At 39.2% G+C, this 14,569-nt stretch overlaps 1 protein-coding gene across 1 annotated transcript in view; it reads left to right on the forward strand.

Moving 5' to 3' along the window:
* Positions 1 to 14,569, forward strand: part of CLPX (caseinolytic mitochondrial matrix peptidase chaperone subunit X) — a 47,972-nt gene that overhangs the window by 19,181 nt on the left and 14,222 nt on the right. Inside the window, exons 4-8 of the mRNA XM_075535243.1 lie at positions 3,075 to 3,229; positions 5,747 to 5,906; positions 9,930 to 9,971; positions 13,730 to 13,906; positions 14,357 to 14,521. Of these exons, the coding sequence (XP_075391358.1) occupies positions 3,075 to 3,229; positions 5,747 to 5,906; positions 9,930 to 9,971; positions 13,730 to 13,906; positions 14,357 to 14,521 (699 nt within the window). The remainder of the gene's footprint in view (positions 1 to 3,074; positions 3,230 to 5,746; positions 5,907 to 9,929; positions 9,972 to 13,729; positions 13,907 to 14,356; positions 14,522 to 14,569) is intronic.

A 14,569-nucleotide genomic window follows, 5' to 3' on the forward strand; every position in this document is an offset into this window, starting at 1 on the left:
AAAATTACAAGTTGAAGCATATGGTTTGTGCTCAACTGCTAACCTAAGGTTGGAAGTTCAACCCACCTAGCTGCTTACTTAGCCATATGATCTCTGTTGCAACTCCTGTTCTGCTGTTCTAAAGAAGCCCCAGGCTCGTAAATGAATGTGTGGGGCCTTGTTTCAGTAAAGCTTTCGATGCTTCTCCTTCCACATGGCTATCAAGTAGATGCAGACTTACAGGGACGTTTCGGGCAGAGTGAAACTGTTCCATGTGTTTTTAAGGCTGTAATCTTTATGGAAGCAAACTGCTACATCTTGCTCTTGCAAAGCTGCTAGTGGGTTTGAACTACTAAGTTCTTGATTGAAATCACCAGCCGCTCCAAGGAAGAAAGATGAGGCTTTGTACTCCCATAGAGAGTTACCGCCTCAGGGGGCAGAAATGGGGAACTGGTATCGGGTTCACGTGGCAAGAGAATGCTTTGAAAATGACGATGGCAGCATATGTACAAATGTGCTCGACACACTGGATGAGTGTATGGATTGTGATGAGATGTAAGAGCCCCCAATAAAAGTATTTAATAAAATGTTAACAAAAGAATTACAGCCTCAGAAACCCACCGGGGCAGTTCTGTCTTATGAGACACTGAGTCAGAACTGACTCTGGCTGTGAGTTTGGAGTTTGGTGTAGACCAGAACCCCCCTGCAATCAGTGGATTCCAACTCACAGTGTCCCCATATGACAGGAAGGTCTGGCCCTGTTGAGTGTCTGAGACTGACTCTTTAGGGTGGACTAGAAAGCCGCAGCAGATGATGGTTTTAGAAGACTGCTTATCTTGCATGGTAACAACCCAAAGGGTAGCCACTAGGCCCTGGGGCTCTCCTGGAGTTTGGTGTAGTAGTCATTCAAGGGAAGATTCCTTTCTCCCCTGATAATGATAAAAATAGATTTTTTTTAATCCTTGTTTTTGAGGAGTAACAATATATGCATTGCAAATACTTTTAAAAATTGCATTAATAAAAAGTTGAACCATAAATTTAGTGACATATTGTACATGTTTCATTGTAAAATTATACTACAGATGGTCAAGTACAGTTTCAGTAACCCAGCTACAGTAAGACAAGAAAGATGAGGTTTGCTCAGTTTCAGCTCTTTCCCTTTGACGAATCTCCCTAGAGACATAATTTGTTTTATGTTCTCAGGCAGGATTTTCCTGTCAAACACCCTGAACTAGACCAGAGGCGCTTTGTGCCCTTTAATCCTGCCTATTTACTAGCAGTAATGATTGTGTCTCATTATAAATGCTGATTACGTATTTGAGCTGTGTTAGTCAAAGGTGCAATGAGTAGTTTGTCTTTATCTTTAGGTAAGCATTTATAGGTGGTCAGTAAATAGAAAACTTGCAATTTAAAAATTTGCCACTAGTCCACAAAATAATTAATTAAAATTATTGCCATAATTTATTCAGAATATCTTTTTGGTTGATTTTGTGCTTAAGAATAGAAATGTAGAAATGAAATTAATAATGGACTTTATTATTTTTTTGGTGGGAATGTCTATTTTCTTATACTTAGATTATTTTTGTGAAGATTCAGGTGTGATTACCAGTGCAGTTTTCCATGTAATTTATGACTGATCTCTATGAACATTTAGAATATTCCCAGTGGAGAAATATCTACATTGATTGATGTTTTTCCCTGTAATTCTATCTAGTTAGAATATACAAAGATCACACAAAAGTATATTACCTAAACATGCCAACCCCCAATTCTGCTATTGAGTCAATTCGATTCATAGTGACCCTATAGAATAGTACAATTGATCCTCCTGTGGGTTTTCAAGGCTGTAAATCTTAATGGGAGCAGAAAGCTTCATCTTTCTCCTGAAGAGCAGTTTATGGGTTTGAACTGCTGACCTTGTGATTATCAGCCCAACATGTAAACATGTGGCTAATTCTTGTGTATCTTTTTTGTTTTGTAAACCTTTTATTAGGGACTCATACAACTCATCACAATCCATACATCAATTGTGTAAAGCACATCTGTACATTCATTGCCCTCATCATTCTCAAAACATTTGCTCTCCACTTAAGCCCTTTGCATCAAGTCCTCTTTTTTTCCCCTCCCTCCCTGCTCCCTCATGCGCCCTTGATAATTTATAAATTATTATTTTGTCATCTTGCCCTGTCCGGTGTCTCCCTTCACCCTCTTTTCTGTTGTCCGTCCTCCAGGGAGGAGGTCACATGTAGATCCTTGTAATTGGTTCCCTATTTCATTAGTTTCTTAGTAGTTTTTACTTCAGATAGTAATTCCTATTTGTGTCTTCTGGCATGGTTAAATATGAAAGTAAGGAAGGTATGATATAATTTTATTTCTTTACCATATTAAGTTTTTAAAAATGCTCATGGTTTTGGGAGAGCCAGAAGCATATACCTTTTTACATTTTGGGAGATTAAAATAAAATTATTTCTTTCAGCTTGTCTGTACATTTGAAAATTTTCATAAATAAAATGTTGGAAATAGATTAATTTGCTTACTCTTTACTTTTTTAATAGCTTATTCATTCAAGAGCTTAAGATGAATTGTTACTCAATTTTCTCATAGTGGTGGCATTTTAAACTCACTTTAGTGACTGGACAGGAGCTTTGTGGCCCAGTGGTTAAACATTCAGTCAGCTGCCAACCAGACAGTTGGCGGTCTGGCCCCACCAGCGCCTCTGAGGAGAAAGATGGGGCAGTCTGCATCTGTAAAGATTACAAGCTCGGAATCCTGTGAGGCAGATTCTACAGGGGCTTGTAGGATTACAATAAGCTAGAATCCATTAAGTGGCAGTGGTTTGGGTGTTGGGTGAATGAATGGAAAGAATTTGAACATTCTTTATAATTAGTGAAATATATCATAAACTGAAATAAGCTAGTAGAAATGAAGAAAAAGTAGTTTACTCGACAAACTTTGCTGTTTAAGCTAGGCTAATTATTACGTGGCTAGTAGCTAACTGCAACATCCTCTGTCAAGTGTACAGCTTTCTTTCACAGTGAGTTTATAGACACTATTTGAACCCTTAACTTTCCTTTTCTGACCTGTATTTTCTGCAGCATCTACCCGGTTTGTGAAATGTGAAAAATGCCATCATTTTTTTGTTGTGCTGTCTGAAGCAGACTCAAAGAAGAGCATCATTAAAGAACCTGAATCAGCAGCAGAAGCTGTAAAATTGGCATTCCAACAAAAGCCACCTCCCCCACCCAAGAAGGTATAGGTCTTAGTTCAATCTTAAAAGTATTTTATTGTGAACAGTTCTATTTATCTAATCTATCTATCTATACACATACACAAGGGGGTACCCAAAAAAACCCTGAAAAATTTTTTCAAAGCTATGTATTTAAATTTTTGTACAAAACAACCTTATCACCTTCAAAGTACTCTCCATTACACTTCATACATCTGTCCAATCTGCCATTCCATTCTTGGAAACATTTTTCAGACTCATCTGTTTCCATGATTGACAGCACCTCCCTTGTTTTTTTCTTCACCTCTTTTACATCATCCAATTGCTGTCCCTTCATGTCCCTCTTCATTTGTGGAAACAAAAATGTCGCACAGAGCAAGGCCAAGTGAGTAAAGTGTGGGGGGCATGCTGTTTTTGCCAAAAACTGGTGCACTGAGATGGCTGTGTGAGCAGGTACATTGTTGTGGTGGCAAAACCAGTCCCCCATCTGCCACAAATCAGGCCTTTTTGTCACACTTTGCTGTGCAGTCTTTTCAGAACCTCTAAATACAAAGCATGATTAACAGTCTGACCTGGTGGAATGCACTACAAGCCAACATTTTCATCCCTTCGGGAAGTTGACAGACATACAGAACGAGGTTTGTCATCAGTCAACAGTTCATCTTTTTTGAAACGAGGAAACCACTCATACACTCGAGTTTTTCCCATAGCGCTGTCCATGTAAGCTGTGTTCAACATCACAACTGTTTCTAGGAAACACAATTTCACACTTGGATGCTGTACTCAAATCAGCCATCACAAAAAAAAAACAAGGTTGAAGCGAAAACTGCTTTTACAAAAAATATTCACTGTGACCCAGAGAGAACCATCCCAAGCAACGCCACTGGGTGCACTAACTCAGCTCACCTAGTAGAAAAAAAATGAGTACTGGGAAAACTCTGATCCACCCAGCACAAATCCCGTGGGGTTTTTTGGGGAGGGGGGAGGGGAGGGACTCCCTCACGTATATGTAAAACTGTATGTTAACAAATTGTTTATCATGTAAAAATATTGTTCATGCCATCTGGTTGGTCTGACTTACATTGCCCATGCCTGTGCAGTGTTGTTTGAACCTGTTGCAGCCCCTGTGTGTCAATCCACCTAGTCAAGAGTCTTCATCTTTTTCACTTCCCAAGTCCTTGGTGACTGCAGTCTTATTCACTGTTTATCCTGTTGTCACCTACTGATTCAGTTGAGAGGATCTTAACAAATTTATTTACATTGGATTGTAATCCATGTCGCAGGCTGCAGCCTTCATATTCATCAGCAAGTGCTGCAAGCCCTGCTCGTGTTCAGCCAGCACGGTTGTGTCATCGACATATTGCAGGTGGTTCATGAGCCTTCTCAACCCTGATGCTGCGTTCTTAGTATAATGCAGCTTCTCTGATGATTTGCCCCACATACAGATAGAATAAATACAGTGAGAGGCTACAACCTTGACACATACCTTTTTGATTTTAAAACGCACCGTTTCCTTTGTTCTGTTCAGACAACTGCCCCTTGATCCACGTACAGGTTCCACATGAGCACAATTACTCACTCACTGCTGTTGAGTCAACGCTGACTCATAGTAACCCCTGCAGGACAGGGCAGAGCTTCCCCTGTGCGTTTCCTAGACCGTGGGAGTGGAAGCCCCATAGTGTTCTGGGATTTCCATTCTTTTCAAGGCTATCCTTAGTTTGTTAAGACCCACACAGTCAAACACCTTCGCTTAGTCCTTAGCGAGCATAAAGGAAGTAATATAAAAAATGATGAAAAATACAGCTTTTAAGCTTTATATTGTCCTCTAATTTTTGTAGACATCTGAGTTGAGTTCTAGAAAAGAGATTATTTAAATGTTTTCAGGAGTTGGTAAATAGTCACAGTTTATTTCTGTTCATTAAAAGCTTAAGAAATTGCTTTGGGCTTCCAGTTGTTCTCAATATCCAGGTAAGGCATGCTGTTAGACTGCTATTTAAATAAATAGCTAGCTTTCAGACTAGTATCTGAGTAAAGACAACATGTTCATTTGTGGTGGTTAAAGTGCGCAGATACTGGTAGTATAACAGCTTTTGACTATAAATGTTTTTCTCTAAATAGTAATTTTATTATACATGTTTTTGGGAAAAATATTACTCATGACTGAAAAAGGTTTAATGCAAATTTTAGGTTAATAATTTATGTTAACAATGGTGCCCTTAGACCAGTGATGAAGCAGCTCTTCTAAGTGACTTTAATAATAACTTTAAAAAAATCAGGATCAATCACATTATTTATACAACAGAAACTAGCATGGTATTTGTAATGTATATTAGTAATTAGTGTTATTAACAAAACAATACTTTGTTAAGCTAGAAAACAAAGGAATTGTTTGTGCTTATTTAGGGAGGCCTTAAAAGGCCTTGGAGTCATTGCTCCTAATGCATTATGCCCTGACTCTTCATTTTGAATGAGCGTCTTTATTCAGATAATGCTTAATATATGCCAGGTCATGTTTAACTAATCATGCCTATCACTTTTCAGATTTATAACTACCTCGACAAGTATGTTGTTGGCCAGTCATTTGCCAAGAAGGTGCTCTCAGTTGCTGTGTACAATCACTATAAGAGAATATATAATAATATCCCAGCTAATCTGAGACAGCAAACAGAGGTTGAAAAACAGACATCATTAACACCTAGAGGTTAGTGTTCTTGATTATTAACCAGAACAGAGGTTGCTGCACTTGGCGACAATCTTTATTTGTGGCTCCTTGTTTTAGTAATACAGTGTTCTTCAAACAGATCACTTCCCAATTGTGGGTTAGGAAGTCGTTTTGATTGGTTACCAATAGTATTTAAAAGACCATGTAGTATGACAAAATAACAATCTATAAATTATCAAGGGCTCACGAGGGAAGGGGAAGCGGGGAGGGAGGGGGGGGGAAAGAGGACCTGATGCAAAGGGCTTAAGTGGAGAGCAAATGCTTTGAAAATGATTAGGGCAAAGAATGTATGATGTGCATTATACAATTGATGCATGTATATGTATGGATTGTGATAAGAGTTGTATGAGCCCCTAATAAAATGTTAAAAATAAAAGAGCATGTAGTATGTAAAAATAGACAATTTCAGAGTACATTAATTTGTAGTTAAGGAAAAATTTTTTTTTCTGTATAAAAAAGAGGTTTAAATATAAAAGCAGTTGAATGTTGAGAAAATGTCCCAGCCCAGTCCAGATCAAGTCAATAAGTCCAATGTCTGATACCAATCTATAAAGTTCTCTTCAGACTCACAAAATACATGCAATGATATTGAATGCAAGATGATCACAGGCCAGTGGTAAGTCTTGTGGATCCAGTGGCGTTGTAAGCATCTCAGCACTGGCAGGGATCTCTACATGACTTCTCCAGTTCCAGAGGTCCAGTTACATCAGGGTAGGTCCACGTGGCTTCTCCAGCTCCCAGGGCATAGTGCCAGGCGTCTTGTCAGTAGAATGTCTCTAAGGGAGTGAGCCAATAGAAGTGCCTCCTGCCTCCAAGGAGGTAAATATTATTTCTGAAACTTTCGCTTTCATTTATTCAGTGTCGCAAAAAGCATTAGCCAGTGGCATAGAGGTTAGGCGGTTATGGGTTCAGAATATAGAATTTCATTTGCCCAAGTAAAAGAGATGTGGAGATGGCTATCATACAGCATCTTCATCACTCTTGGACCTCAGCTGCCGAGTACAAGGAAAAGGGAAAATGTGTAAATGATTCAAAGTGCAGTTTCTATAAATGATTCTGAGCAACCAATGCACTGTATAATCTCAACTTAGTGTACAGAATAATGTATACAAGGGGGCTTTAAAAAGTTCTGGGGAAAACAAAAAATCAAAACAAAGTTTTGGGGAAAATTATTGTATTTTAATTCCATTTTTCCACTCTTTGAGGCACCTGTGTTATTAGTAGAATGATCTTTTTTTAAAAATCACTTCATTGGGGCTCTTACAACTCTTGTTACAAACCATATATCAATTATATCTGACATATTCGTACATATATTCCATCGTTCTTTTCTAGACATTTACTTTCCATTGAGTCCTTGAGATCAGCTCCTCTTTTCTTCCCTCCCTCCTCCCCACGCCTCACCCACCCATGCCAACTCTCGCGGTCCCCTGATAGATTGTAGATGGTTAATTATTTTAAAATCTCACTCTGGGGACCACTGTCTCCCTTCCCCTCTGGTGTCTGCTTTTTTCCCCCTGGCTGGGGGTGTGTGGGTATGTGCCATTCGTTGCAATCGGTGCTCTCTTCCCTCCTCACCTTTCTCCCCCCTTCTCCCTACCCTTTGGGTACTTTATTCCCATTCCTGTGCTTGGGTTCCATGTGTCTATACCTGTACGCATGCTCCTGTCCAGTCTAAATTGGGAGACAGCACTCAGGTCATGATAGTTGGGGGGTGAGGAGGCCTCCATGGAACAGAAGTATATTGCGTGACCCATTAGTGCTCTACTGCACCCTGATTGACTCACCTCCTCCCTGCGACTCCTCTGGGGGGGAATGTTCCATTGTCCATAGATGGGCTTTGGGTCTCCGCTCCAATCTCCCTCCATTCGCACCAATGCATTTTTGTATGTTTGTTTACTGTTGAGAATCTTCTGATGCCCATTGCCCAGTCTCATGACATTTCCCAATCGCACCAACTGGTGTGCTTCTTCCATGTGGGCTTGTTTACTATTGGATGGCTGCTTGTTTAACTTCAAGCCTTTAAGAGCCCACACACTGTCTTTTAATAGCCAGGCACCATCCTCTCTCTTTACCACATCTGCTTATATACCCATTTTGTCTTGAGCAATTGTGTGTGTAGTGTATGTGTGAGCATCACAGAATGCCAAAGTGTTCTTGTATTGAGGGAAGGTATGAGCCGAGGCCCAAGGCCCGTCTTCAGCTTCAGTGTATTGCCTTATAAATATATGTACATAGACCAATACCACTATTGTATGGATTAATGTATTTGCATAAGTGCACACCTCTGTTAATCTCCCTATCCATGCCTTTGCTTCCTAGAGCTTGCCTCTGTTTCCTTTTGCCTCCTCTTGTCCTGCCATCACTTTCTACCTTCTTCCACCTCTCAGTGTTTCCTCTCCACTAGCGTGGTGTTGCTCTAATACTCACAGGGTCTCTACCCTCTCCTAGATGCTGGCTCCTCTTCCCTAGTTGTTCCCCTGTCCATGATGCTGTCTGCTCACCACACCCTTCTCCCCACCTCCTTCCCCCTCTACCTTCCAGGGCCATTGGTCCCATTGCCTTCACCCCCGGCTTTCCTCCCATATAATTAGGCAACCCATCCCTGTCCTAATCTGAACAATAAGAAAACATACAGTTGAAGAAAGAAAAGGGAAGAGAAAAAGAAAGCAAAAAAAAAACCCTACATAGGTCCAGGTCTGTTTGCTAGTGCCCATGAGATCCTCCCCACTGGTCCAGAGGGAGATGGGGGGGGTGGCGGGGGAGGGGGGAGCTGCGGGGGGGCTGCCCCTCCTGGCCTGAAGTCCATTCTTGGGACTCCTCAGGGACCGTGGCTTGGCTTTACTACAGTTGCTGGTCTGTTATGCTTCATTCCCACACTGTCTCCCCACCGTGTGTCCCCATTATTGTCCCTGTCTTTGTATGTCCAGTTAGGGGACACCATGCCTTGAGCTGTTGGCAGTCCCACAGTCCTCTTGTGCCCCAGCAGCTCCATGCAGGGACCGCATCCTTTTGGCTTGGTGTGCCCATATGGGATCTTTTTTTTTTTTTTTTAAGATAAATACAGCAAAATAGAGATGTTTAAGATTTTATTTTGTTGCCTCTAATTTCTGGTTTTGACTTAACAGTTCATTATTTTACATTCTTTAGCCATCACTTACAACTTGAGGGAGTTCTGTTCATTACTCAGTCTCACTAAGTTGATATAACTACACTATGTTGATTGCTTTTAGTAGCTACTAAATATATAACTGATAATAGCGAAGACACTTGATGGAACTAACTACGGGCTAGTTACGTAGATACTTGAGTTACTTTAATTTTAGAAAGTGCAATACCTAATGGGAGGTTTGGAACTTTCCTTGTTAGAAGACCCAAATAGCACTAGGCTAAAAAAGCGGTACCTCGGACAAAGAATTTTTTCCTGATTCATCCAGAAAATATCAGTACTATTTTTTTCAAAAATCAGTACTAGAAAATTACTATAATCCTGTTCCAGGTCCTGAAAGAGAGAGAAATAGTTGTATCTGTAGTGTTAGGGTTTTAACTCTTACTTTATTGAAGACTTAATTTGTTACTATTCTCTTATTTATTTAAAAAACTCATTTTATTGGGGGCTCTTATAGCTCGTATAACATTCCATACATCAGTTGTATCAAGTATATTTGTACATATGTTGCCATCATCATTTCCAAAACATTTTCTAGTTGAACCCTTGGTATAAGCTCCTCTTTTTCCCCCTTTTAGGAACTGATACCAATTTAAAATTTTACATGTCAGATCATAAGTAGTCATCATTAAGCATTTGTTTTGATTTTTAAATATAGAATGAGTAAAGTATATAGATTCTTCCATAATGTGAAAAACTGAATACAAAGCTAACGAACAACACATCTACTAAATGTGTCTGGATGAGGGCCAGCATTGGGATTCTCCTTACATTGCCCCAAACTAAACAGGTGTGTAATGTTTTCATGCTCCCATTTTCGTCTTCTTCCTTAGAGTTAGAGATCAGAAGACGGGAGGATGAGTACAGATTTACAAGTAAGTGACCTCTCCTAAGGCCGTCCTCTGTAATCATTCTTCCTCGACACTCACCTCGGTGAAGATTGTCAGCAACAGTAATAGTCATGCATTTCCTTGTGTATTACCCAGAAAGATATATATTGTCTAAATGTCTTAAACATAAATGGTATCTATTACCTTGGGGTAGTTTTTTATAGATAAATTGTGTGATTTCTATATGTTGGATTATCTCAGCTATTGATTTTCTCTTTTCTGTTGTGATATTTCTTAAGCATAATTTGGTATCTGTTTCTCAAAGTTGGTATAAGTTTTCTCTGTAAGTTTAAGACCTGCGTATTTACAAGTGTTATTTTTTAAATCTAGTTTATCTTTTTTTCCCCCAGACTGCTATTAAGAGTTGGTCTATTTATATGAGATTCAGGTTATTCTATGTCTATTCTTTGCCAGAAACCGAACTTGTTCTTTATTTATTTTGGTTTTTGTGAAATTTACTATAGCACATTACAAATAAGCCCGGCTCCCTGTTCCTTGTCCTGGATTGCCCCCAAAAGCATCAGATGGTTTGATTAAGGAGAATGGCCATTTGGAAGGTTCCTGGGTTGTGATAGAAAGATCCACATGACCTCCTGTTTCAGTATTTAGAGTAATAAAACTTTTAAATGTTAATAGATAAACCAGGGTAAAATGTTTTCATTAGCAACTTTGATACTTTCATATTAGTCTTTGAAGCAAGAAGTATTGTGTCCACTATTTGAATTTTACTAAATATAGGACAAACCATGAAAAGAATCAGCTCTGGTATGATATTTATTACATGTAATAGAATGATAATTACCCTAGATATTTTTCATTATATATAAATATAATTACACTGTGCATAACTATATAAGATTAAGAGATAGAATAGAGTAGAATTACACTATTATATATAGTATATAATATATATATATTTTTTATATATATAAAAAACCAAACTCTCTGCCACGGAGTCGAGTCCTACTTAGAGCGACTCTGTAGGACAGGCTAGACCTGCCCTTGGGGGTTTCAGAGACTCACTCTCCACAGCAGGAAGCGTAGTCTTGCTCCTGCAGCGGGACCCCTGGTTTTGAGGTTAGCAGTCCAATCAGTGTGAAGCTCTCTGCCACCAGGGGGCTCCTAGACACTTCCTGTAAGGACCGCCAGGACCCCAGCCCACTGCCCTCCTTGATTCCAAATCACAGTGACTCTATAGGGCTTCCACGGCTGTACCTTCTGAAATGAGCAGACAGCCTCAACTTTGTCCCCCACAGTTGCGGGTGGACTTAAACTGCTGACCTTGTGGCTAGCACTCCAACACTTACCCGACAGCACCACCAGGGTTCCATATATAAGAAAACCCCAAAATCTACTGCCATGGAGTTGATGCCAAAGCATAGCAACCCTGTAGGGCAGGGCTGAACTGCCTAAGACTTAACTCTTTATAGAAGTAGAAAAACAAGGTCTAAGTAATAAGTTTAGCTGTGTTGTAAATACAATACAAATTTGGGGTAATGACTGTTAAAACTAAAATAAATTAGTAAAGAAAGTCAATAATGAATATTTTGAAAGAAATGTGTTGCGTGTACTGATTTTATAAGACTTAAATATTAGCAAGTAATATTGTTTCAGAACTTAGGTACAATGAAGTTTAATGGTATGAAATACGTATTTAGAAAGCTTAAATATAACTTATTTTTAGATTTTAGATTATAAAGGTAGGGCATTAGGCCAGAATCACCTGGAAATCTCTTGGAAATTGCATGTTAGAGACCCACATACTGTTTTTAGCGCAATTGATACAACTACTTTTCCCTGTGTCATTGGGATATAATGTTGTGTCTTAGGTTGCACATCAGATAAAATAATTGGCTTGAGTTTAAGGACTATGCTATATAAATCATTAAACATTAGAAAAGTAGCAATAATAACAGCAAGTTCTTCGAGAACAATCTGCCACATACTGTTCTAAATGTTTAAAATATACTGACAGATACTGTTTATTCTTTTCCAAGTCTTTTATTTTCACCCCCATTTTATAGATGCAAAAGCCTAAACACACAAGCATTTTAAGTCATTTGCCCACATCTGATGAGCCCTGTGCATCTCGCTACTCTTCTAGATGGCTCTCTTTGCACAGTGGAGAACTTCCCATTGCATGAGAGATATGAGGGAACAGACACCAGGAGAGACATTTCAAGTTGACTCTGGCCCTTACACTAATAAAATAGAATGACAGAATCATCCGTACTGTTTAAATTTTTGTAAAACAATTATTGAGTGTGTATTTCATGTGATTTCATTATAGTTAATATGTCTCTTATAATTTTGTTGAAATCATTCACCAAAATAATGTTTCCCTCATTGGGCAGAGTAAATTTGAGCTAAGCTCCTTCTTTGTTATCACGATTCCTGACAGCTTTGCAACGTCACCTAGGGAACCAGCCTCCCTGCAGTATGGTGATTGACTCACTAGTCATTAGCCCTCAGATGTGGCAGCGTGTCATTAAAATATTTACAGGATGCCCACTTTTGATAAATGTAAAAACCCTCTATGTCATGCATACTCTAAGCTATTTTGCAAGTGACATCCAGAGAGAACAGGACCACAATAATTAAGTCTGCTGAAGTATGATTGTTTTATTTAAAACAATACTACACTGGAAAGTGCTTACCCTAGTTATTAGAAACAATCTAAAGATAAACTGAAAGAATACACCTACCCACTGATATTGAGTTGATCCCGACTAATAGTCACCTTGCAGATCAGAGGAGAATCACCTCTTTGGGTTTCCAAGACTCTAAATCTTTATGAGAGCAGAAAGCCTCATCTTTTTCCCTCAGAGGGACTGGTGGGCTTAAACTGCCAACCTTGCAGCTAGTAGCCCAACACGTAACCTACTGTGCTGCTAGGACTTCAGTGGCTATAGACCTATGTGCTATGATTATAGTTACTTAAAAGATGCAGAGAATCCGTTCCAGTCTGGATATTTGCATATCACAGAATCAAGATTCATTTTTGTAGGAGCACTGATGACAAAGTGACACTTCATTGGCAGTATCAAAGCTCATCTAGTTAAGTAGTGGATCTCTATTAGAAGGACTAGAAAGATCTGGTTGCTCCTTTAAGATTGTAGATTCAGATCAGATTTGCCATATTTGGTTTCTCTCATTGTATTCCTGAGTGATTTTTAGGAGTAGAGGGACTACAGGTAAGGAAGGAACGAGAGAAGTTATAGGCTTTCATTTGTCACCTGACAGGTAAAAGACGGGGTCCAGGAAGTGACATGGCTTGCCATGGCCTGATAACTCTGCAGCAACAAAATGAAGACTAAAACCCCACGTTACCTCATTCTCCGAGGCCCAGCCTCCTTTCCTCAGAACTGCGAGGCCGGCTGTGTATCTCTGGTTAATCTTCCAAAGTGCCTCCAAATCAATTGCATGTCTTTAACCCCTCTTGTAGCCATATATTTGAAATTGGTAGAGACCTCTTACTGCCATTTTATAGAATAGGAAACAAGCTCAAGGAGTGAGAAGAATGTGTAATACATGGTAATCATTATGTGTTGGGCATCTGCCACTAGATAATTTGAGAGTATTCGTTTTGTTTTTCTCCTTTTTTCTTTTTAGGTAAGTCAGGGTGTCAAAATGTTTAAGTTTTTCTAAATGGATGCTTGGTTTTAGAAATAGAAGGTTTATGGGGCATTTTTTTTCAAGTTAGTTGAAAAGAAGTTCGCATAATTCTTTGTGGCATCTTTCAGAATTGCTTCAGATTGCTGGAATTAGTCCACATGGTAATGCTTTAGGAGCATCAATGCAGCAACAGGTAAATCAACAGGCCCCTCAGGAAAAGCGAGGAGGTGAAGTGTTGGATTCTACTCATGATGACATAAAACTTGAAAAAAGTAATATTTTGCTGCTGGGACCAACTGGGTCAGGTAAATAACTTCTTGAGAAAACTAACGACTCATCTTAAAAAATAGAATGTAAGTTATTCTGTACCCTATGTTTTGTGATTGGGGAATTCTAATTCTTTAGGAGAAAAGATAAGACCCATCTTAGGGCTATTTGAGCGAGTATCAGAAAGTGTGTGTACAAAGTGCATTGTCTCTTACTTCTGTTACTCTACAAACTAGTACTACCGGTGCGCCTTCATAGGCTTCACACTGAATCTGAAGCACTGATATTGCTGTTACCTGTTAGATTAATCTGTAACATCTTAACAGATCTTATAAAAATATATAAAGCATAACAGTAATAGAAAAATGTAACATACTTTTTTTGTAACATACTTTTTTATATGCCAACACAAATTTATTTTGAATTTTTGTAGTAAAAGTATGTGCCAACATTTCTAGTGAATGGTTAGCTATTGTCTCTATTTGTAGGTAAAACTTTGCTGGCGCAAACACTAGCTAACTGCCTAGATGTCCCTTTTGCCATCTGTGACTGCACGACCTTGACCCAGGCTGGATACGTAGGTGAAGACATTGAGTCTGTGATTGCCAAACTGCTCCAAGATGCCAATTACAATGTAGAAAAAGCACAACAAGGTATGTTTTCGGCACAGCTCTCCTGTTCCCAGGTGTAGTCTGTTGGGG

The sequence above is a fragment of the Tenrec ecaudatus genome, chromosome 17 (genome assembly GCF_050624435.1).
Source record: "Tenrec ecaudatus isolate mTenEca1 chromosome 17, mTenEca1.hap1, whole genome shotgun sequence".
Lineage (NCBI taxonomy): Eukaryota > Metazoa > Chordata > Mammalia > Afrosoricida > Tenrecidae > Tenrec > Tenrec ecaudatus.